We start from the raw sequence: 24,328 nt of genomic DNA, 5'->3' as shown, positions 1-24,328 counted from the left end.
GTAAGTGAAGGCAATGAAAGAGGGGACTGGAGGTTGGGGAAGGGGAAGAGAAGACTGATAATATACTACATTCGGTTGAAAGTCAAGAAACATTAAATGTCAAATGGGATAACGTGCAAGGAGAAGGAACTTTTAAATGGCACAAGTAAAGAAAGAAAAACCAGGTCTGAGGAGATGTAAAGCAATTCTAAAATGCTGCCAGCATACCACACATTATTTCGCTATTTGGGTCCACGCCAAAATATTAGATGAGGACTTACTCCCACTTTGGGTCTATGGGGTCTGAGGAAGTTGATGAGACCTGCGGGTTGGACAGTGAGTGCTTTAGGGGGTGGTGCCCTCCTCCTTGTCATTTACTCCAGGCCGTGTTCTCCCAATGAATGGGCATGAGGTTCTCAATGCCACCCTCAATTCTCCTTCTCTATTTTGCACAATCGTGATTGAGAGATTCCAATAAGTTGGTGGAGGTTTTACACTTTTTCAAGGAGGCTTTGAGAGCACCTCTGTCCACTTGGTAACCTCCTGCCATGATAAACCTTGGAACAGAGTGTCTGTCTTAAGAGACCAACATCGGGCATGCTTACAACTTGGCCTGCTGATCGGAGCCAATTAGTGCAAGAGGACTTCAATGCTGGGGATGTTGGTCTGGAAAAAGAGGCTGAAATTGTTTCATTTATCCTGCCAATGAATTTGGAGAGTTTTGTGGAAACAGTATTAGTGGTCTGAGGCACCTATAGTGGGGAATCATGTCTCAGAAGTAATCACATACTCAAAGAGATTCTGTAGACTGGATTGCCAATATTATTTGTTTTTCCTTCATATTTCCTCTATTAGAATCACTTTTCTTATGAAGTTTAATTACTTTATTGTAAAAAGTTGTGTTCATTAGTCAGGAATATTAAGTTTGTTAGGGCATATGGTTAAGGTATGCTACAAAAGAAAGTCACCATACATTCTGAAGTGCAGCCAACATTTACTACATAACTATTGAAATTGCAGACCAAAACCATGCAAAATTCACTCAGGCACTTGTCCAACCAGGGTCAACACTCATTATACCATAGACCATGGATTCAAACTCAGGTCAATATTGTTCAGTGTAGGGTTGATACACTCTCCAGTGTAGGCTCAAACAATTGGGACAAAACACTCTACCACTGACATTGAAACAGGTTGTGATTATTCCATCCACTACATACAACAAATGGGACATAAGGAAGAAAGGCAAAATAAAATCTGTTGTCACTTGCATTAAAGCTTCTGCTTATCATTTATGAAGTTGGAAGAAGGAAAACATGAGTTCTGTTATATTCCTGAATATTCTGGAATATTCCTGTTATATTCTGGAATATTTTGTTATATTCCTGCATATGCATTCAGTTTAACTGATAAATAGATGTTCAATCATATTTAAGTGAGAACTAAATGTATTTCCATTTGTGACTTGGTTCAGACTGATATGAGGTGCACAAATGGAAATACATTTAGTTCTCATTTAAATATGATTGAACATCTATTTATCAGTTAAACTGAATGCATACGCTGCAAAACTTGTGGGTTACAGTCTTAAAAGTCTCTAATCTCCAACATCCAAACCCCACTGCACCTCCCTCACCTGAGCAGACACAGAGGAGATACACTGACTCATGTTCAGGACTCACATCAACATAAAACGATATGTACCTGTCTATCATTAGCAATTAGGATGCAACAGATTTCAACAAAATGCTTAATTTCCCTAATTTATGTGCAAGATTCTGGCTACATGAATCAGAAAGTACATCAGTGGGCACACCCAATGTACTTATGCAATTAACTGGCAGGAGAGTTGCTCCATTCTGAACACAAGAATACTGTAACCTGTAGTATCTGCTCAACAGTAAGGACCCACCATGGGACTGACAATTTAGTGTTTATATGTAAACTTCTACCTGTGATTCCACATACTTAAGTCAAACATTGCCCCCTCAACCTCAACTGAAGGCTAGTAGAGAGCCTGGTTCCATTGCTAAACAGAGAAGTGCAAACACCTCATTACAGACGCAAAAATTTCTGAAAGGAATGATCTTCAATATTTAGTGTTGTGAGAAAATAACATAAGAGCCTCAAGAAAAATATAAAGTATAAGTTCTCATTGTCAACAATTAGCGTACACCTCTTTACTCTGATTGAAAAGTGAACCAATAAAATTAAATAGCCTTTTTAAATACTTGAGCCCACCATATACAGACAGAAAGAAACAAACATGTTATAAAATGAATGCAGGCTGGAGTTTAAGTGTTGATTTCCTGTGGCTTAGGACCACAAGTTGCACCTATGGTATTTGCAAGGCCTTCATTTTTCTGTGACTCTGTCATCAACTTTTTTGACTTATTAGGACATTATTTTTGTGATTGTATGCTGTTATAAGAACTGTTTGCTGTTATAAATTACACTATTTTCTTTAAATAGTTGACACTACCAGAGGTTAGAACAAGATGAATCTGGGAAAGCATTAATGCTTACAAAGGATCCCTGTGATTGTTTCAGTATTTGGTGGAGTCCCACTTTAGTGAGTCAATATTTACAGTGAGTCTACAAGAGGATGTCATTATTTCGCAGGGTATTATAAGAGTTTGTCAATACTTACAGGACACCTAATATTGGGCATCAGTGGTACAGGGAGTCCAAAAGATTGTACTGATTCGAATGAGGAGTTGACGGTGTACAGCATTATTTATAAGAGGTCAAAAGTGTGTTGGCATCAACAGGGAGGCCACTGCATTGTTTCCCACCATTGCTGGCAAGTCTTCAGATGTCAGCATCCTAGCCTATGAAGTTCCCTATCTATACTTTCCAATCATTCACATTCTTATTTTTCTTCTTCAAACTCACCTCTCACTAAGCTTTTCTTACCTTTTCTCATACCTGCGTCTTTGAAATGTCATTATTCTACTTTCGATCATGCCTCTTCAAAGCACTTCAGAAGATTTATATGTTAAAGGCACCAGATAAATGCAATGCATTGTTGCTAATATTTTTTAAGGAGCAGATTGGGAGATAAAAGCTTCTTATTTATTAAATGTAAACCAATAATTATAACTAAGGTTCTGTATGCTTAGTGTGAATACCAAATTAAGTTTCAAAACCCCACATGTAACATTATTGGAGATGAATTTGTATGAAATAAAAATAGGAGTACTAAATTGAGCTATGGTTCAGTAAGATTCAACCTTTGATTCATAAATATGAAAATCCACAATCCATAAATGTAAGAAAATTGTAGGAATACTTAATTTAAAATATAATTCAGGTATCAATATGTGGATCCAAATTAATAATGTAAATGGAACTTTATTGCAATTATGCAAATACTTCAAGGAAATTACCAGAAATAAAATATAAAGCTTTTTATATTGGGTAATCATTGCTAGATACCCACAGACATATGTTATACTCAGCAGATGGTTTCTCTCTCACTAGTATTCTGAGGCTGCAAAATGCATTAACAGATGCATTCCATTTGCTTAATATCGAATTCATTAATCATATGTTTACAATTTTAAATTGTATTATTAGCATGATGTCCCTCTGAGAGGAAGTTAACTGCTGGTAGAAACAACACAACTCATAAGGACAGAGTTGACAGCCAAGTAGAACTACAAAATAGTGCTCTTCTCCAAAGATGGCTCTCAGAAGTTTGATGAACTTTAAAGGGAATACAATATGAAGTGAGCAAATTGGAAAAATGCAGCTTGTGCGACGTTATGATTGATTTGCTAATGCTGAATTTTAACCTTTGACATTTTTTTAATTGATTAATTTAACAAAAATTGTTCATCAAAATATACCACTATTTCACCATGGGCAAGAAGTTCATAGCTCGTACTGTATGAGGGTCCCTCCTTCACTGAAAGAATTCAAGGAGGCTCAGTACTTCTGGTCTGTGCTTACAGAAATTTAACTAGACCTATCACAATTCTATATTTTATAAGATAAAATTTTATCAAAAACTGATTGCTGAATTTGACTGGGTGCTCAGTGAATTAACAGTACACTTCAATATTTTTGTTCTGGTTTCTCTGTTCTTATGAAGTGCATTTGCATTGAGGCTGCAGTGACATCAAGTGGGGGCAAAACATTCTTTTCAATATCATTTGCAAGAAATTGCAGTAAATTACTGAGGCCTGCGTACAGTCTGTGGAGTCTAAGGCAACCATCTTCCTCCAAGTAATTTAGTCTTTAAGGTGTCTTTCTTAGTGACCATTCCACCTACCCCTGCCATACCCCACTTGTTGCTGGTATCTTCGAAAATCCCAATTGTTTTCCCATCTTGATTTATATACCCCTGAACAAAAACAGCAATAATTCCTCAGCTTTATTCCATTCCCCATCGATAATCTCCCAGAGTGAACCCTCAACTACCATCTCAAATTCCTTTTCATTTCCGGTGGGAAAGACTTGCACAAAACACCCATCAGCCTGGCATGTATTGACACCATAATGTGCTTCACGTTACAATACCAAGGCGCTAACCTTTCAACCATTTTTTTAACCAGTCATTTTTAACCTTGATTTCAATCCATCTGCCATTGTGATGCTTTATTTTATCCAGTTGGTCCACTAAAATTCTGTCATTTAATCTCATGTTTTGTTTGTTTCTTTTGGCCTACTGGCTTCCTAACACTTTGCCTATCTACTAGGCTGTGTGATGATGCCTATTCTCATTCACCCATCTGAATCAGAGTATTCTATCACTGCTAATGTATTGGCCCAAGATCCTAAAAGTACTGTCCTATTATGGAAGGCTCAAAATAAAGTAAATGCCAGTGAAGTTTTTTGAGCTGGAACTGGAATTATATTGGGAGTTCTGGTAGGTTCTACCACAATAACATTTGTAAGAAACCAAGAACCGCAAAGTACCCCAATGCGTGGTTCTTCCATTATACATATCTATTCACAATAATATAATTACATTCCATACCCACGTGATTTGTTTTCTTACTTGGCTCCTCAAGAAATGACTTTGGCATAACAATGTTGTTAGAGGTGGCCAGGGTGAAAAGAGTGGTGCAATGGTTAGCCAAGTAGAAATGCATAAAGTAAGAATGCTACAAAATGGAGGATAGACACATATTATGCAACAAAATGGAGCACTGACTGGGTACTGTGGGACTCGACCACATTTCATTCCTGAGGCCGCACTGACAGAATGAACCAGCTAGGCCTCCCTTTACAGAACTGAGGCCTTTTGAGCTGGATACACAAGGTCATAGAATACAGTGCAATTGTTCTTGTTCGGGGGCAGTGAACAGAGTGCCTGGTGTATGTCTGGAAGAGACCCAAGTGCTGTCCATCAGTTGTCCATGGATTTTTTCCTTTTGTTCTGTGGAGTTGGTTGCCATACATCTTTAGTGACTCCCTCCCTATTGGTGAAGTATAACTATAAATATTGCAGTTGAAAGGGGCCTGGGTCCCCTGTGATTGAACTGCTCATTTCTACCAGCAGTGTGAATGCTGACTACTTCCTCCACTGATGGAAGCCAATCTTTACCCAACAAGGACTGATGTTCAATGTAGTTCACCACAACTGTTGGTAAGTTGAGACTCTGGCTATCATGGTAGGCCCATTCAGAAAGTCATGAAGTATGGGATCCATGGAAAATTGGCTGTGTGGATTTGAAATTGGTTTGCCCACAGAAGACAGAGGGTGGTAGTAGAAGGGGAGTATTCGACCTGGAGGTCGGTGACGTGGTGTTCCGCAGGGACCTGTTCTGGGACCACTGCTCTTTGTGATTTTTATAAATGATTTGGATGAGGAAGTGGAAGGATGGGTTGGTAAGCTTGCAGATGACTCGAAGGTTGGTGGTGTAGTAGATAGTGAAGAAGGTTGTTGGAGGTTGCAACAGGATTTAGACAGAATGCAGAGCTGGGCAGAGAAGTGGCAGATGGAGTTCAATCTGGAGAAGTGTGAAGGATTCTTAGCAGTGTGGAGGAATAGAGATCTTGGGGTCCAAGTACATAGATCCCTCAAAGTTGCCGCACAAATGGATAGGGCGATTAAGAAGGCATATGGTGTGCTGGCCTTCATTAGCCAGGGAATTGAGTTCAAGGGCTGAGAGGTAATGTTGCAGCTCTATAAGACTCTGCTTAGACCACACTTGGAATATCGTGTTCGGTTCTGGTCACTACATTATAGGAAGGACGTGGAAGCTTTGGAGAGGGTGCAGAGAAAATTTACAAGGATGCAGGCTGGGTTGGAGAGCATGACTTATGAGGGGAGGTTGAGCGAGTTAGGGCTTTTCTCTTTGGAGTGACGGAAGATGAGAGGAGACTTGATAGAGGTGTATAAGGTTATGAGAGGCATAGACAGAGTGGACAGCCAGCATCTTTTCCCCAAGGTGGCAATGGCCAATATAAGAGGTCACCCACTCAAGGTGTGTGGAGGAAAGTTCAGGGGAGATGTCAGAGGTAGGTTCTCTACACAGAGAGTGTTGGGTGCCTGGAATGCACTGCTGGGGGTGTTGGTAGGGGCTGATATGATAGGGTCATTTAAGAGACTATTAGATCGGCACATGGATGAAAGAAGAATAGAGGGTTATGGGAGGTGGAGAGGGAGATTGAATGGGGATAAGGCTTATATAGGTTGGCACAACATTGTGGCTGAAGGGCCTGTATTGTGCTGTACTGTTCTATGTCCTATGTGTTGGATCTGCTTCAATGCTTCCCCTGAATGAACTTTTAGACTGATGGTTCTCCTCTTCTCACTAAAGGTAGGTGACTGAACTGCTTGACAGAAGTATCCTTCTGCATAATGAAACAATCTGCAGCTGTTGATCTGCATACGTGTCTATGAGGACTTTAGCAAGGTCTTTGACAAGGTCCTGCATGGTAGGCTGGTCCGGAAGGTTAGAACACATAAGATCTAGGGTGAGTTAGCAAATTGGATATAAAATTGTTTTGGTGGGAGGAGGCAGAGGGTGACATGCTCCTGATTGCAACAAAGAATAGGTGCATGAATTGAAGGCACAAATCACAAAGAGGCAGTGGCATTATCGTGAAAATTTGCAAATTCAACAGTCGTTAATTGAAGAATACTTATACTTCTTCCAATTTAGTGTGCTGCAATTGGCACTCACAATGTGGTCTCCTTGACATTGGAAAAACCAAACTTAGATTGGTTTGGAAAGCCCTTTCTCTCAGTCTATAACAGTAACTCTGAGCTTCCAGTTGGCTTGCCACTTTAATTCTTCATCCCATTCCCACTATGACCTACCTATCAAGGAAGACAGTTCCAATGAAATCCAATGTAAACACAAAGCATCTTGGCTTCTCACTAAGTCCATTAGGTACCTCAGGCTAAACAATTTTGAATAACAAGCCTTTGCAGTTTGCATTAGAAATGACCACTTCAGATGAAAATTCATCAACTTGCAGCATTAACTCTGCCTTTCTCCCTTTACAGATGTTACCTGGCTTGCTGAGTATTTCCAGCATTCAGTTTTATTTCAGATTTCCTGTATCTGCAGAATGTTGTATCTCAGAGTTCCAGAATTTATTTTTCCTTTCTCCTCTATTTTCATTCAACTCCTTCCATTTACATCTCCTTCATACAGAACAACTACAAACAATCAGCATTCATCACTCTTTCTGAGCTGGAACTAGATCACTAGTATCACTTATTCTCTCTTGGACACCATTCTATCGCAGACGTTCCCATTGTTCTCTCCATCTCTTCCCCATCTCTGCAACTTAAATCTTTTTCCTCCACAGATGCTGCCTGAACAGCTGAGTATTTCTTCTATTTTCTCTTTTAGTTTCAGATTCCTAGCATCTGCAGTTCTTCACTTTTTACCTAACCATTCTGCTCTTCAGCTATCAGAACTTGAATCACATGCACTTGGAAATGATAAACAATTTCAACTCCCTGAGCTATTTACAATCTGGAGGAATGCAAGTGAATTATTGGGACATCAGGCACTTTAATACTTGGATAGTAGTGCTGCCAAATGGCACAGAGAAGGAGTAAATCACTGAACTTCGACAAATTAAGGAGAATTCCTGTAATGTGTTGCCTGTTTGGAGAGCTGATCTGTGTGGGTGGATATGAGTGGCGATCTCAGGGACTGCTTTCTGCTTTAAATGTTTATTTAACCATCTGCTGCAGAATTACATGACAACAAACATCCTGATTTAATGGTAGCAACTAATAGCTTTAACATTTTACTAACTCTATTTGGTACTCGAAATCACTTCAAACTCTAACTTTACTGTAAGTTTCTATTGGGGAAGGAGAATGTAGCCTATCAGAAGATCAAACTTCAACAGAAAGTCTTCTGTGCTATGATAATGACATTGGGCCTAAAAATTCACGAACTTCTTATCAGAAGCATCAAAATACCCAACCTACACCTTCTCATGCTGTTGTACTATAGATGAGGTTTCCAATCCTGATCCTTGTTGGAGATAGGGTATGTAGTGCTTCCTTTTAATCAGAGACTCATCTCAATGGTGCAGAATGGCTCCAAGGGATTCAGGTACGTCTTTGTCAATTTTAGACTTTCTGAATATTGGCGGTGTTTAAGTCTTTTTTAAGTAGGTTTTTTTAGGTTTTTTAAAATGTTTTTGAATGGTATGCGCATTTAAATATTTTGACAGCTTGGACAACTAGCTAAGCAGAGGAAGAGGCTTAACCAGCCATCAGCTTTTTGTGGGTGAAGCATTTTTTTCCTCCACCAATCTCTGCAGAAAATGACTGTGATTTCAGCTTCCATCTCAATTCATTTCTGTTCTGAGAACACTGCCCCTGTCCTCCCTTACAAACTGCCCAAGCCTTATTTCATGGTCATCCATCTCATTCCCAGAGAGAGAGATATCTTTTGATCAATTCCTTGTATCAGGCTTCATTCACAACCATGTGTCCCCTCACAATCAAATTTTCTTCTCTGTGCATCCTTTGTTAAAACAAACTCTCTCCTAGATCTGCAATTATTTCCTTATGGGGCTGTTGGTATCAACAAAAGAAACAATCATTGACTGATTGTCAAATGCTTCATAAGGTGGAATACCTTGCTTCAAAACTCGCAAGAAAACAATATTAATAATTATATTATAATTATCCTAATATTCAGAGCTGAGATGAAATAGTGAGGAAGGTAACTTTCATCTCCACAAATTTATCAAGGTTAGACAAATGCTTTTCCTAAAAGCAATGTATCTTTAACCTGTGGATTATACTTTTTTTTTGTTTTGCTGACAAAGTGATTATCTTTTACTCCATTGTCTAAAAAGCTAAATATTTGTACCTGTATCTGTTCAAATGGAATTTCAAAGCTGAACGACTCATTGTAGTAAGGATTCAGTGTGTTTTTCTTGACCGTGGTTTTCTTTTTCTTGAGTCGTTTTCCATTCTGCAGCAGATGTATCTTTACATAGGGATCTGAAAAATAAAATTGCCATTCCGTAGTAACCCATTCGAAACTTAGAAATTAAGACAGGTTAGTCTTTAAAACCTCAAGGCACTGTATGGTGTTGCTCCAAAGGATTCATACTTGTTTTTCTCTTTCCTTCATATGACACTTTCTGTTCTCAACCAACTCGGATAACAAACTGAGTAGAGCTGGACATGTGCTGGTTGGAAGGTTTTGGAGGTCATGTCACCTTGAACTGCCTTTGTGTGCCATCTGCTTCTAATTCAGAAGTAGCATCAGCAAAATTTCAGACAGTGACTTTTACAGTGTTGTCATGTGGGACAAAGAAGGTTTTGGAATGTGTGGATGGGAATGAAGTGAGTAACCAAATAACTGAACACTCAGAATACAACTCAGAAAATTATAAATGCAAAGGCATAATTTGTTATAAAACTATTTTGTTTTTATAATGAGTGGTCTGCGGGGATGGGGTTTCTTTTCTAACTTGTTTTTGCCTTTGAAATGTATGGAAGGAGATTCAATAGTAGTTATCCAAAGGGACCTAGAATCATGGAATTATAGAAATGTACAACACAGAAATGGGCTCTCTTGGCCCACATCATCTATGCCGATCGTGATGCCGATCTGTGCTAATCCCATCTGCCTGCATTAGGCCTGTATCACCCTACGCCTTTCCTATCCAAGTAGCTGTCCAAATGCATTTTAAAATGGGTGTATACAATGTCTGGAGAGGAGAAATTTGGAGGGCTATGAGGAAAGAACAGGTGATTGGGACTAGAGAGCCAGCTCTGCCCTCCTTCTGTCCTGCACAGTTCTGCTGTGCAATGGATCTCTGTACTGAATGACTTCACAAGTGAGCAGTTTACGTGTCTACTGATTTTACAAGCATGAATACGAGCAGTTTCAATATATTGCATCTTATTCCCAAAGTGTTCCATCCCAAATTCCTTCCAGTATTGCTTTTGTTATTTTCAAAACACATTATCTGTGGGACAGTTGTGCTACCAATGTGCCCATGGCTGTGATCTCTCTGTGCTCAACCAGCTGGGGATTTTGTTTTGCATTTGAGAGGGGTATTTTCATCCTCTGACTCACTAATCCCAAAGCATTCTACGTTATTGATCAACCCAAGTTCTTTCAATCATCAGCAGGCAGTTTAGAATGATAGGCAGTTCTGGGGATTAAACAGACAACCATCTGCTTCTGAAATAACCGCCATAAAACAAACACAACGAGAGTCACTGAGGTGTGTAGTGTAGGAGAAAAATGGCTCTCCGGGTGAAACAGCTGGATATCAAATTTATTTTCCCTAGGTATCCCTGGAGCACAAGCTTGTGATATTGAAAACAAGTACTAAGTTGAACAGCTGCAGAGAATGTAACTCCTACAACTAATCTTGCATACGGTACCATATGCACCAAACATGTGGTATAGTGGTATAATTCTGCTTCTGGAATTTCATTACATTACTAAATTGAAAGAATTTCAATGCAAACTGTGGGGTTTAGCATCAGTGAATGGATTTGTGAATTGATAGATTACAGTGTGAACACCCCTTATGCAGCTGTAACCCCTATTACATTAGCCGATAGCTTGTTAATCCAATGTGATAGAAAAATGTTATATGACTCCCGCAATCCATACCATGAGGGAATATCTCCATACACACTAGGTTTATTATTCCTCTGATTGTAGTATGCCTCTGGCTGGTGAAACTGCTGCCCCACAGCTCCAGCAACCCAAGTTCAGTGCTAACCACCAGTGCTGTCTGTGTGGAGTTTGCACATTCTCCCTGTGACTGTGTGGGTTTCCTCTGGATGTTCTGGTTTCCTCCAGATGCTCTGGTTTCCTCCCATGTCCCAAAGCTGTGAAAGTTGGCAGGTTAATTGATCACTGTAAATTGCCCAAAGTGTGAAAGTGAGTGGTAGAATCTAGGAGGAGTTGATAGGATTAATGTTGGATTAGTGTAAATGTGTGGTTGATGGTAGACATGGACCAGGTGGATCACAGGGTCTGTTTCCATGCTGTATGAATCTATGACTTACCTAAGAATTCCAGTCTCCACTCACTAGGGTTGTCTGGTGTTTGGTTCTTGCCCTCGTTTTTCCTACAGGGATATGTTCACTACTAACAAGCCATAGACTTGTACACCGTACTGAGGTTTTACTGTCTGTCGTAACTAATGCTGATCTCAAGAAGCAATAGAGTACATCCTGAAGGGAACACATGGAGAATACCTGAATATCAATGGGGCTCTGTCAATACTTCCCACTGCCTCGGGAAAGCAGCCAACATAATCAAGGATCCCTCCCATCCCAGTCATTCTCTCTTCTGCCCTCTTCCCATTGGGCAGAAGATACAAAAGCTTGAGAACACATACCACCAGGTTCAAGGACATCTTTTATGCCTCTGTTATCAGACTCATTAATGGATCTCTTATATACTAAAGATGAACTCTCGATCTCTCAATTTATCTCATCATGGTCCTTGCACTTTATTTGTCTACCTGCATTGTACTTTCTCTGTAACTGTAACACTAAATTCTGCATTCTGTTTTCATACTACATCAATGTGGAATGATCTGTCTGGTTGGCATGCAAACAGAAGCTTTTCACTGTACATGTGACAATAAACCAATTACCACTTATCAATTACACCCACTCAGAATCATTCATAAGAACATTGGATGCTCAATAACTAGAAAAGACCACAAAACATTTTTCCAGATGACTAACATTTAATCTCAAAATGCATGTTTTTCTCCCCCAGTTTTGAATTTTATTTTGGCTTTACATTTCAGAGTGGAAGGAGAATGAAGCGAGAAGGGAAATTAAGAAACTAAAATATTAGAAAGATCTGCACTCATATCAGAGGATGAGTTAAGATTTTCTTCTGCTGTATTACTGTGCTTTTAAATTCTTTCATTCTATTTATTTTCCTATATTTATAATTTATTCAAGTTTTATGCATGGAATGCATATTCTGTATCTTAATATTATTGAAATCAACTAAAGTTTACTTCTGCATACACCACAAAATTGCATTCTTGAACATGGTGCCAAAACTTATTTCAGTCTGTTCTGATAACAGGTCATTGACCTGGATTGCAAACTTTGTTTTCTCTTTTTTAGGTACTCTCTTGGTTTCCAGAATTTCTGTACTTATTTCAGATTTCTAGTGCCCATAATCTTTTGCTTTTGCTTTTTTAGAAATATGAACAATTCTGAGAGGTAACTTATATCACAAGCACCAAGGATGTTCGTGCTTGATGTCCACATCAGCATTCACAATCAATACCAGAAACTGAGCCTCCAGTTATATTGAAATCCCATTTATATGTTTCCCCCAAGTTCCACCTATACCATGGGGTGAGTCTGTGATTGGAATTTGACCCAGATCGTAAGGTAAGTTGCTTGAATTTGGACTAAGTTGTTAAATTTATTGACAAAGATCATTTACCAAAGTTCTAAGAGACTGCATTTCTCATAAACAATTGAGAGTATGGCATGGGTGAATGTTGCACATGGCTTAACATTCAGATGAAAGTTGTTACAATTTGGTAATAATGTTAACCATTCATTTTAATTTCAATTTTAATTCAGGAAATGAATTTACATGGTTTAGTGAATAATCTACGTGCAAAGTATTCTGCATTTTTAGTCCACCAAACTCCCATCTCTAGCATGTTCCCATCCACCACCATTTTTGTTTGTAATGTGTATGGCTCATCCAGAATGATGTTTTCCATCAGAAAATTAATAAATTCATTGATCATCCCTGCATTGTAATGGCAACATGCAGCCCCTCTCTAGTGGTCAGTGCAGTCTGGCACAGACTATTTTATTTGAGCTTTAGTGATCACAACCACAACTTTGCAACAGTTAAGCTCTTTGCAACAGCTGATAACCAACCACCCCTTTAAGTAGCATCACACTGAATAAAGTGGAGCACAGAATATCTTGTAATATAGAAATGTGTTGCCCATCCATTTAGTCAAAACCTGCCGCATTAAATGGCAAAACTCATCCCTCAGATATGATTGCTACCTTGAGTATGAGGCAAAGCCTGTGTTTTGTTGATAGGTTTGGCACTGCGGCCTCTACAGTCAGTATGCTGATTGAGTTCCAATGATTTATTATCCTGAAGGCTGGTTATTTGTACCATTAACAATAGGGATAAAAAAAGGATTGGCTACATTTTTAATCATGTTCTCCAGACACTGAAAAAAATCATCTTATCCTCTGCCAATACTTTGCCATCTCTTTCAGCTAAATAGTGAATTGCGTTGTAGGAAGGACTTTCAGAGTGTGAAAACCTAAAGGGAGGTCATTAATAAAACAAATGAACAGTGTTAATCCTGGCAAACTCCAGAATGATGTAGCTTCAATCAAATAATAAGCAGTTGTATGCAATCGTTTGATGCCTTGCTGTTTAGACAGGAACAGTATCAGAGACTAATTTGCCCTAACTTCTCAGGATTTCTCATTATGTGGAAATGTACTGTCATCTAAATGGTTGAAATCTTTAGAATTAAACTGCAAAACTCAGCCTCCACACTATTTGGTTTTCCTCTATCACTATCAGATCTTTCTGGTAGATGATGCTTTCTTGTATCTTTACATGTTCTGCTGTATGTTTGGATGTTGTATTTTGAGAAAGTACTCACCCAAGCTAAAGGATGGCCCGAGGGCACCAGCATGCCCATGAGACCATGCCCAAGCAGTAATCCTGTATAAGTGGGCATTGGTAATCTGTTGAAAGTCACAAACAAGCCAGCTCCAGTGTCCATGTGTAGACTTTCTCTTCGGTGCTACCAGATAATGATCAGTGATGGGCACTCTAAGTTTATAGTGTTGACAGTCAATCGCCACTTGTCACCACAGACATCAGTTATAAACACATTTCCAAATTGTTTTTGGAGTGGATTGAAACAGGTTTTTAATGGGTCACTGATCGGCTTGATGTTCACCCATTAACACCTGATTGGTATGTCGCAGTCCTGCAACTGGAGGAGGATCTCCAGTTTGAATATCAATTATGTCTCCTTTTCATTTTGCGTGGGACCATATAAAAACAAAAGAAATAGGAGCAGGAGCAGGACAATCCACCCGTGTGATTGCTCTGTCATTTAATACACTTCACATTTTGCCGTATTAAATTCCATCTGCCATTTCTCTGCCCATATCTGCAACTGATCAATATCCCGCTGTATTCTTTGGCAATTTTCTACTCTTTCCACAACACCACCAATCTTCGTATCATCTGCAAACTTATTAACTCATCCATCTACATTTTTATCCAGGTCATTTATGTACATCACAAGCAGCAGAGGTCCCAGTATGGATCCCTGCGGAACACCACTAGTCACGGAACTCCAGCCAGAATAAGTCCTATCGACCACCACCCTTTGTCTCCTATGGGTAAGTTACCGTGGATCCCATGCATCTTAATGTTCTGGATGAGCCTCCCATGAGGGACCTCGTGAAACGCCTCATTAAAATCCATGTAGACGACATCCACAGCTCGACCTTCATCAATCACCTTCATCACCTCCTCCTCAATCAAACTAGTAAGACATACAGAAAGCCATGCTGACTGTCCCTAATCAGGCCATGGTTTTCCAAATGCTTATAAATCCTATCCCAAAGAATCCTCTCCAATAGCTTCCCTGCCATTGACACGAGACTCACTGATGTATAGTTTCTAGGATTATCCCTATTTTCCTTCTTGAATAATAGAACAACATTAGCTACTCGCAGGTTCTCTGGGACCTCACCTGCGTCTGGAGAGGACATGAAGATATTGATCAAGGCCGCAGCAATCTCATCTCTTGCTTCTCTAAATGACCTGGGGTATATCCCATCAGGCCCTGGGGACTTATCCACCTTAATATTCTTTAAGAGACCCAACACCACCTCTTTCTATATCTCAAAATACCCTAGCACATTACAAATCTCCACATTGATCTCACTATCCTCCACATCTTTCTCCTTGGTAAGTACTGATGCGAAGTACTCATTTAGGACCTCACCCACATCCTCTGCCTCCAATCACATGTGGTCCTACCCTCTCCTTAGTCATCCTCTTGCTCTTGATGTATGCATAAAATGCCTTAGTGTCCTTTAATCCTACTTGCCAAGGACTTTTCATGGCCCCTCCTGGCTCTCCTAATTCCCTTCTTGAGTTCTTTTCTAGCTTCTTTATAATTTCTGCTTTGGATATTCAACCCTTTATTTTGAGTGTTGGCTGCCTGTTTAAAACTGAAAGCAAATAAAATTTCAGATGTTGGGATCAGAAACAAAAACAGAAATGTTGGAAGAGGAAAGGTCACTGACCCAAAACATTGACTGGTTTCTCTTTCCACTGAACTTGCTTGACTGGCTGAGTTCTTCCAGCATTTCTTTTTTGTTTTAACCTGAATGTTGGCTGAGACACATGCAGGCAGCTAGAGAAGAAGAGGAGCTCTATGCTTTAAAAAGAGTCTGTTTACCATCCTGTTTTTCAGTCCAAATGGGTGCTTGGCAGATGAAATTCACCCTTATTCAAGTGAGGAAGAGAATGAGTCATTCATTTGGAGTTCAAACTGAACTTTTGTTTGCAAGACATGGAACAGTCCATGTTCCAAGCCTACACTGGTAACACTCCCCAACTTTTTCTCCGCTACATTGACGACTGCATTGGGGCTGCTTCCTGCACCCGTGCTGAACTCGTCAATTTCATCAACTTTGCCTGCAACTTCCACCCTGCCCTTAAGTTGACTTGTTCCATCTCCGACACCTCTCTCCCTCTCTCTGTCTCCATCTCCAGAGACAGATTAACCACAGACATCTTTTACAAACCCACTCACTCCCACAGTTACCTTGACTACACCTCCTCCCACCCTGTCACTTGCAAGGACGCCATCCCCTTCCCTCCGTCACCGCTGCATCTGTTCCCATGATGAGGCTTTCCACTCCAGGACATCTGAGATGTCCTCCTTTCTCAGTAAGTGGGGTTTCCCTTCCACCACCATCAATGCTGCCCTCACCCGCATCTCCTCCATTTCCCGCACGTCTGCCCTCACCCCATTCCCCCCCCCCCCCACATAACAGGAGCAAGGTTCCCCTTGTCCTCACCTACCACCCCACAAGCCTCTGCATCCGGCACATCATTCTCTACAACTTCCACCTCCAATGGGATCCCACCACCAGGCACATCTTCCCCTCCCCCCAACTCACTTTCCGCAGGGATCGCTCTCTGTGTGACTCCCTCGTCCACTCGTCCCTCCCCACTGATGAACCTCCCAGCACTTATCCCTGCAACCGCACTAAGTGCTACACCTGCCCCTACACCTCCCCCCTCACCACCATTCAGAACCCTAGACAGTCCTTCCAGGTGAGGCAGCAAGAATCTGAGGGTGTCATTTATTGCATCTGGTGCTCCGGGTGCAGCCTCCTCTACATCGGTGAGACCCAACGTAGATTGGGTGACTGCTTCGTGGAGCACCTTCACTCCATCCACCGCAAAAGCAAGGATCTCCTGGTGGCCATCCACTTCAATTCCACATCCCACTCCCATACCGACATGTCTATCCATGGCCTCCTCTACTGCCATGTCGAGGCCAGACGCAGGTTGGAGGAGCAACACCTCACATTCTGCCTTGGTAGTCTCCAACCTGATGGCCTCGACATCGATTCTCTGAATTCCAGTAACCCTTCCCCTCTTCTCTTTTTTTTCTCCCTCCTTCCCCACCCCCCTTTTGTTTTCCCTCATTCCTGCGGCCCAGTTCTCTTTCACCTTCCCCCACCCTCATAACCTGCCCATCTATTCCCCACCTCCTTCCCTTTATTCCATGGTCCGCTGCCCCCTCTACCGGATTCCTCCTCCTCCATCCCTGTCACCTCTCAGCTTCTTACATCTCCCCCATCGCCCACCTTCCTACCTTCCTCCCCTCACCTGGACTCACCTATCAACTGCCTGTGTGTGCTCCTCCCCTTCCCCCGACCTTCTTATTCTGGCTTCTGCGCTCTTCCTTTCTAGTCCTGATGAAGGGTCTTGACCCAAAACATCGACTGTTTATTTCTCTCCATAGGTGCTGCCTGACCTGAGTTCCTCCAGCATTTTGTGTGTGTTGGTTTTGTCTGCATACATGTCTGACTTTACAACTCTCTCTTTGTTTAAAGTATTTATATTTCCTTTGTCTCAGTCATATTTTTGAAAGTACTTCTCAGCTATTTTAATTGAACTGTCTGTCTGAATCAATCAGAAAGTGATGGTCAAAGAAGACGAACTATAAAGGGTAGGATTCCGGGTTTTTGTGTCTAGTTCACTGTAGACTATACCCAACACAACAACTCAAATCCAGATCATGAACTATAGAGTTCACTGGCTATAATTTGATTTAAGATATAAGATATTTATTTATTTATTAGTCACATGTACATCGAAACACACAGTGAAATGCGTCTTTTTGCATTACTGAGAATGTGCTGGGGGCAGCCCGCAAGTGTCGCCACTCTTCCGCTGCCAACATAGCATGCCCAGAGCTCCTAGCCTGTAGATCTTTGGAATGTGGGAGGAAACCGGAGCACCTGGAGAAAACCCACACAGACACGGGGAGAATGTACAAACTACTTACAGACAGTGGCTGGAATTGAACCCAGGTTGCTGGCGCTGTAATGGCTTTACGCTAACCACTACGGTATTTCACCCCTTTTTGAACAGATTGGAAAAATGTGAGCTCACAAAAGAAAACTTACTTTAAGGAATTTTGAATTTTTCCCACTTTATATGCAAGTGCCCAGCCTTAAGGAAAGTTGGAAAGCAATTATGCCCACTAACTTATCCTTCTGTATCTTTCAGTCATAAAGCAGTAATATTATCGTTTCTGAATTTCTAAGATGCCAGGAAATGCTATCTGAAAAAATTCTGCTGTGGGGAAACTCTGCAGCCTATCCTTTCTGTGCACAGAGGTTAGCTGCTGCTGAGTTCCCTGATACTGGCACTAGAAGCAATAGCAATGAGATTGACTCCGGGGCTGTCTCATTACAAATGTGTGCAGTATAATTATTTTATTAGCTCTGCTTTGCAGAGGGAGCAAGGCTGAGGAAAGCAAATTTGGTTAAACATGGTTAAATAAGCAATGTTTTGAAACATGCAGGAAAAATAGAAAAAGTACTTAGGACAGTAAATATAAACATATTTGCAATTTAATTGGTAAGGGGTATGGAGTATTGCTGAGATGTAGTGATACAACATTATGAGCCCAGTCCTTGAATTTTTACTGAGTTTGTTACATTGCAATTTATCTTTAGTTTGAATGGTAACTATGCAATTATAATCTGAAAGCTCCAATTTTATGGAAACACTAATCATGAATTAAAACTGGATTTAAATCATTCTTTTTACTGAATTATTACTCCCATTAACATGAGGTATCACTCAATAGCAAGTATCCAGGATGGACGGAGAGCAGCTCTGCTAAGAGCTGAGCATTTTTAAGCAATCTATGGATGGCACAATGATAATGTGGGAATAGGAAGCATGTTTTGAAAGATCACGTTAATGTCAAGTAAATGATCACACAGAGCAAATTCAGTGCATATCCATTATAATTCAAAGGCATTTTTAAAACTATGGCTTCTTTGGAAATGCCACTATTTTATTTTTGAGCCTTTTCTAACCTTATCTTAAATTATTTATTTTTTCCATCTTCTCCCTTTATGAGCCCAAGCTCTCTCTATCCACAAGTGCCCATCCTTATCTTGCAGTCCAGATAAATTTTCAACAATATGCCTAGAAATAACCATAAATTTCTGTGATATCTGTACCTGGAAGTGAAAAGTTGTCAGGTTTTGAAAATAGTAGACAATTACATGAAACACTGATTAAGATTTTAAATCTTTAAGCAGAGGCTTATTATTTCTTCAGAGTATCGTCCGTCCTGGATATTTAATATTACTTCAGAGAAGACTCACTAGGATTCTCAAAGATCCCATAAATTATGAAGGGGTTTGGTAGGGTAGATGGAAATATGATGTTTCCATTTCTAGTTGCAGCCAAACCTGGGGGCATATATATTTAGTAAGTACTAATAAATCCAGTGAAGAATTGAGGAGAAATCTCTTCATTCAGAGAATGGTGAGAATGTGGAATTCTCACCATGCCGTGGAGGGGTTGAGTTTGTGGAGCCAACATGGTCCTAGAATGATGCTTTCTGAAGTCCCAAATAGCATTTAGGGGAAACTGGGTATGGTTCAAATCAGATTTATTTATTCAGCATAGCCAGATAATCGTATACAATGGCTTCACTTCCCACTCTTACAATATTGTCTGGAATTCCCTAAGTAGTTTGTGCATAGCTTCTTCCCGTTTCTCATTGGTGTGTGCCCCTCTCCCACATCATTTGTAAAAGAAATATAATATCATATACTCTAATGACACCAGGCTTTACCCCACCAGGTTGTAGAGTCAGAACCATACAGTATGAGCCAGCACACTAATCCATTTTTTTTGTTTTCCCACATTCCCATCAACTCACCACCAACTTACCGTAGATCCCCTACTTATTTGTGGCAACTTAGAGTCAAAAGATTAAAGAATCATAGTCATAGAGAGATACAAGGAAACAGGTCCTTTGGCCCATCAAGTCAAAGACCATCAACCATTAATCCTAGTATTTATTCTCCATACATTTTCATCATTTCTCTTCAGATTCTACCACTCACCTGCACACTCAGGGCAATTTACAGTGACCAATGAACCTACTAACCAGCATGACTTTGAGATGTGCATGGAAGTTGGAGCACCCATGGAAACCAAAGCAATCACAGGTAGAACGTGCAAACTCCACACAGGCAGCACCTTAGGTCAGCAAAAAACCCAAGTCACTGGAACCATACCACTGTGTAACATGGGTCTCAATTGTCTCTAGGTTATCAAACTTCAAGTACTGGACCAATAGAATAAATATTGGGAAGACTAAGCTGCTGTCATACAGTACATTTATATATTTAGGTACATCCACCTTTCTACCAAACTCCTTGCATAACAAATTTATAAAAAATGAAACAGTGATGCTTGGAGCTAAGCGGCCTACATAAATAAGAACTTATGTAGAACTGCATAGGTTACAATCTGGAAACAAATTCCACATTGGTTTTTATCTTTAGCACATTGTGTGGTGATAATTTCATGTGCCCATCCAGTTCCAAAATCTGTTGATTTTTCTTTTAATCTTCTATATATCCCATTCTTAAAATATCTGCCTAAAACCATAACTCAGGCAGTGGATTCACACTCTAGCGACCTTCTGTTTCAAAACTTTTCTGTCCTCTGTCCTAACTTTTTTTTGGTATTTATTCTTATATATATGTAGACTTACACTAGGCTTATAACCATTGGAGTTTTTTTTTCAATCTGCTTTGTTCTTTTTTTATATAATTTTAACCATCTCTTAATCTTTGCCTTTCTAACAAGTACAGCCACAAAGCTTTCAGTCCTCTAAATTTCTACATACCTGGCGACAACATCTGTGAATCAGTGCTTATCAAATTTCTATTATTTCTACATCCTTAACATGTAGAACCCTGCATACTTTTCAGCTGTAGGCTTCATCAGTGTGTCTTCATTTTTATAATTCAATGGGCCCAGGGGTTGCGATGTGTGATTGATTTTTATGCTACCTATTAATTTCCATGACTGCTAAAAAAAAATCAATAACGCACCCAGAGTGAACAGTGCTGATGAATGGTTGATGACCCAATCTGAGGGCCAAATGTTTTCGAGCCAGAATCCAAAATTTAATGCAAATCTGCACATCTTAAGGAGGTGTTGGAATTTAGCTCGCGGTCATTCAAGAATGCATTCCAAACTGAAGATTTTCATGTACAGCACCACAGGAGAGAGAGCAGACTCCATGGTTTTCTGACACTGTACTGGAAATCTTGGTGGAGAAGCTGCAAGGTAGGAGACATGCCTCAGAGTGGTCCCACACTGCAAAGGCAATAGGAGGAAGCAGTAAATACTACGAGTTAAGCTCTGAGGATTTGGATGCAGTACCATGCGAAGCTCAAAGATACCACACGTGCAATGGAGGTTAGTGAATACAACTTCAAATGCCATATTCCACCAGCTGCCTCAGACAGTTCAATGCACTATACTCCTATCATTCACCTACCAATTTCTCTTCATTGGTTTATTATTGTGACATGTACCGAGCTACAGTGAAAAACTTTGTTTCGCAAGCCATCCATACAAATCATTTCATTACAACAGTGCATTGAGGTAGTGCAAGGGAAAACAATAACAGAATGCAGAATAAAGTGTAACAGTTACAGAGAAAGTGCAGTGCAGGCAGACAATAAAGTGCAAGGCCATAACAAGGTAGATGGTGAGGTCAAGAGTCCGTCTTATTGTACTGAGGGACCATTCAATAGTCTTATAGCAGCGAGATAGAAGCTGTCCTTGAGCCTGGTGGTGCGAGCTTTCAGGCGTTTGTATCTTCTGCCTAATCTTACATTCGTATTCTCCACTAGACCCCCAAACACTTGGTATTCCTGCAAATTTCTTGCCTGCATCTCATAGCTTATGTTCACTGCCATGATGTGTTCATGATTGACACATCTACCAATTAGACGTGCAATACTCAGCAAAATAATTATCTCCCTCTTGCATGTCAAGGTCGTGTATAACTGCACTGTTCTCTTGGGCTAATACTGAGTCTGTGTTTCTCCACTCAACCCCCACCACCACCACCCACTCCACGAGGAATGATGCAATATTGTGGACAGAGATTTTAAACGGGAGAGACACAAAATTGATTTTACAGTTTGGATTATATTGATTTTGTATCAAACTTTGTTATTACAGCTTTGCAAGATGTAGTCATGCCTTTTATTGAATGATAATATGGTCTAACTCTAGAAACACATCCTGCACCTGCACATGGAGTAAAATGGTATAGATTATAAGTAATGGCTTTTGCAAAAATAGAACCATCAGTACCAGTAAACATCACCGGACAGACGGAATGTCAGACTTGCTGACGCCTGTTCCATGTAGCTCCATTATTTGTAGCGTTTTCAAGGTTGAGTGGATGAAGACACATAGGAGAATGGGACCATTAAGTAACTTAAATCATTTTAGCTATTTTAAATCATTTTTCTCCACTTAGTCTGTTGCTCTCACAATAAATTAACCATTTTGAGTTCTGAAAGGATCTTGACAGAGGTTGCTCTGGCTGGGAACAATAGTATTTAGAAAGGAAAAACTCAGCCTTTGCACCATTTTCAGTCTCAATCTTAAGTCCCGTTAAGCTATAGTCACTAAACTAACAGTTTTAGAAATGGGAAATATTCCCAGGTTTTCTTGTAATTTTCACATGCAATTTGGGCCAATTTTTAGCACTGGTTTGGTGGTGCAATATTTAAATTACCAGACTAGAAATCCAGAGGCCTGTACTATTAATGCGGAGACAAGTTCAAGTACTGTTACGACAGCTAACAAAGTAAAATTCTAAATAATTAAATAACCAATTTGAACTCATGTCTGAAAGGGAAGAAAATCCTCCACCCTTACTCTGTCTGGCTTACATGTGACTGCAGACTCACAGCAATGTAATTGATACAAAACTTCCTGAGACACTCAAATATATCAGATCCACTGCACTGAAACACAATGTATAAAGAAACTAGATGGACCACATGGCATGGACCAAGACATTAAATTCAGACACAGCAAAGTCAACCCAGGCCAGTTGACCCTGAAAAGTCTTCACCTACATCTGTGGTCTAGTAGCTAAATTGGGAGTCATGCACTGTAGGCTAGTAATTGTATTCACAGAATCATATATTACATGCAAAATGCCAGACTACTCTATCACAATCCCTGGATATATCCTGCCTCCCAAAGACAGCAGCAGCCTGTAGTCAAATGGGACTGACCCTTGAAGTGCTCAACATTGACAGGTGCCACAAAAATCTGTGGCATCAGGACCTCTTCCTGATAAACATTATTGAGACTAGGAATTCTTTTGAAGAACACGGATTTATTTAATTACTTGAATTTAAATTCCACAACTGCAGTGGTGGGATTTGAACACTTTCTCTATATTACAGCAGTACTTCAGGAGTACTTTGTTGGCTGTAAAACCTCTTCAAACAATCTAAAAACTCAAAGAAAAATATAATCTCATTGTCTGGGGAGACAGAATTTTCCTCGATCTTGCTTGAATTCTCATAGGTAATTTGTAATTCACAGACTGGTCCAGACCCCTGCTTGGAATCACTGCCCACTTTTCTGCCTGTGCCCACAATGGGCTGGTTACAGAGGGCCTATTTTGCTGTCCCTTCCTACCACTAGTGTTGGCTGGATCGCCACTGGGCCTCAGCAGTGTAGTGTGGATTATGTGCTTTTCCAACTGTGAAGTAGTTTTCAGAGACATTACTGAGACATTCAGAGACATTTAAGTATAATTAAAATTTAAGAAAATCATTTAAAAATAATAAAAAATTAAAAGTAGCTAATTAAAACCAAATGCATAACTAACCAAAGCATTAAACTAAAGTAAAATAATTTTCAATAATTAATTTCCCTTCTCTTTGTCTCCTAAATCTTTGCCCCACTATCACCATGGGGTCTCAGATTGTGGTGTAGTATCCAAAGCTATCAATAAATCCCAATTCTCTACATTTCTCAATGTGACAAGATCACAAGACAAGGGAGCAGAAGTAGGCCATTTGGCCCATCGAGTCTGCTCCAAGGAAAAGGGAAAAAAGAAATGAGAAATTGGGGGGGTGGGGGGGCACAAAAAAAAACAACATACTATTCTAACCCCAATTTCCAGCCTTATCCCCATATCCCTTGATACCGTGACTATTTAGATATCTATCTATCTCTTCCTTAAACGCCTCCAATGATCTGGCCTCCACCGCTGTACC

General features: G+C 40.1%; 1 protein-coding gene across 2 annotated transcripts in view; it reads right to left on the bottom strand.

Moving 5' to 3' along the window:
* LOC127580820 (synaptotagmin-B) overlaps positions 1-24,328 on the bottom strand; it is a 441,147-nt gene that overhangs the window by 9,427 nt on the left and 407,392 nt on the right. For both annotated transcript variants that reach the window (XM_052034732.1, XM_052034733.1), the window contains exon 10: positions 9,285-9,418. In XM_052034732.1, the coding sequence (XP_051890692.1) occupies positions 9,285-9,418 (134 nt within the window). The remainder of the gene's footprint in view (positions 1-9,284; positions 9,419-24,328) is intronic.

Source organism: Pristis pectinata, chromosome 20 (genome assembly GCF_009764475.1).
Source record: "Pristis pectinata isolate sPriPec2 chromosome 20, sPriPec2.1.pri, whole genome shotgun sequence".
Taxonomy (NCBI): Eukaryota; Metazoa; Chordata; class Chondrichthyes; order Rhinopristiformes; family Pristidae; genus Pristis; species Pristis pectinata.
Note: the sequence above shows the minus strand (reverse complement) of the source record. Positions and strands in the feature narration are given on the sequence as shown.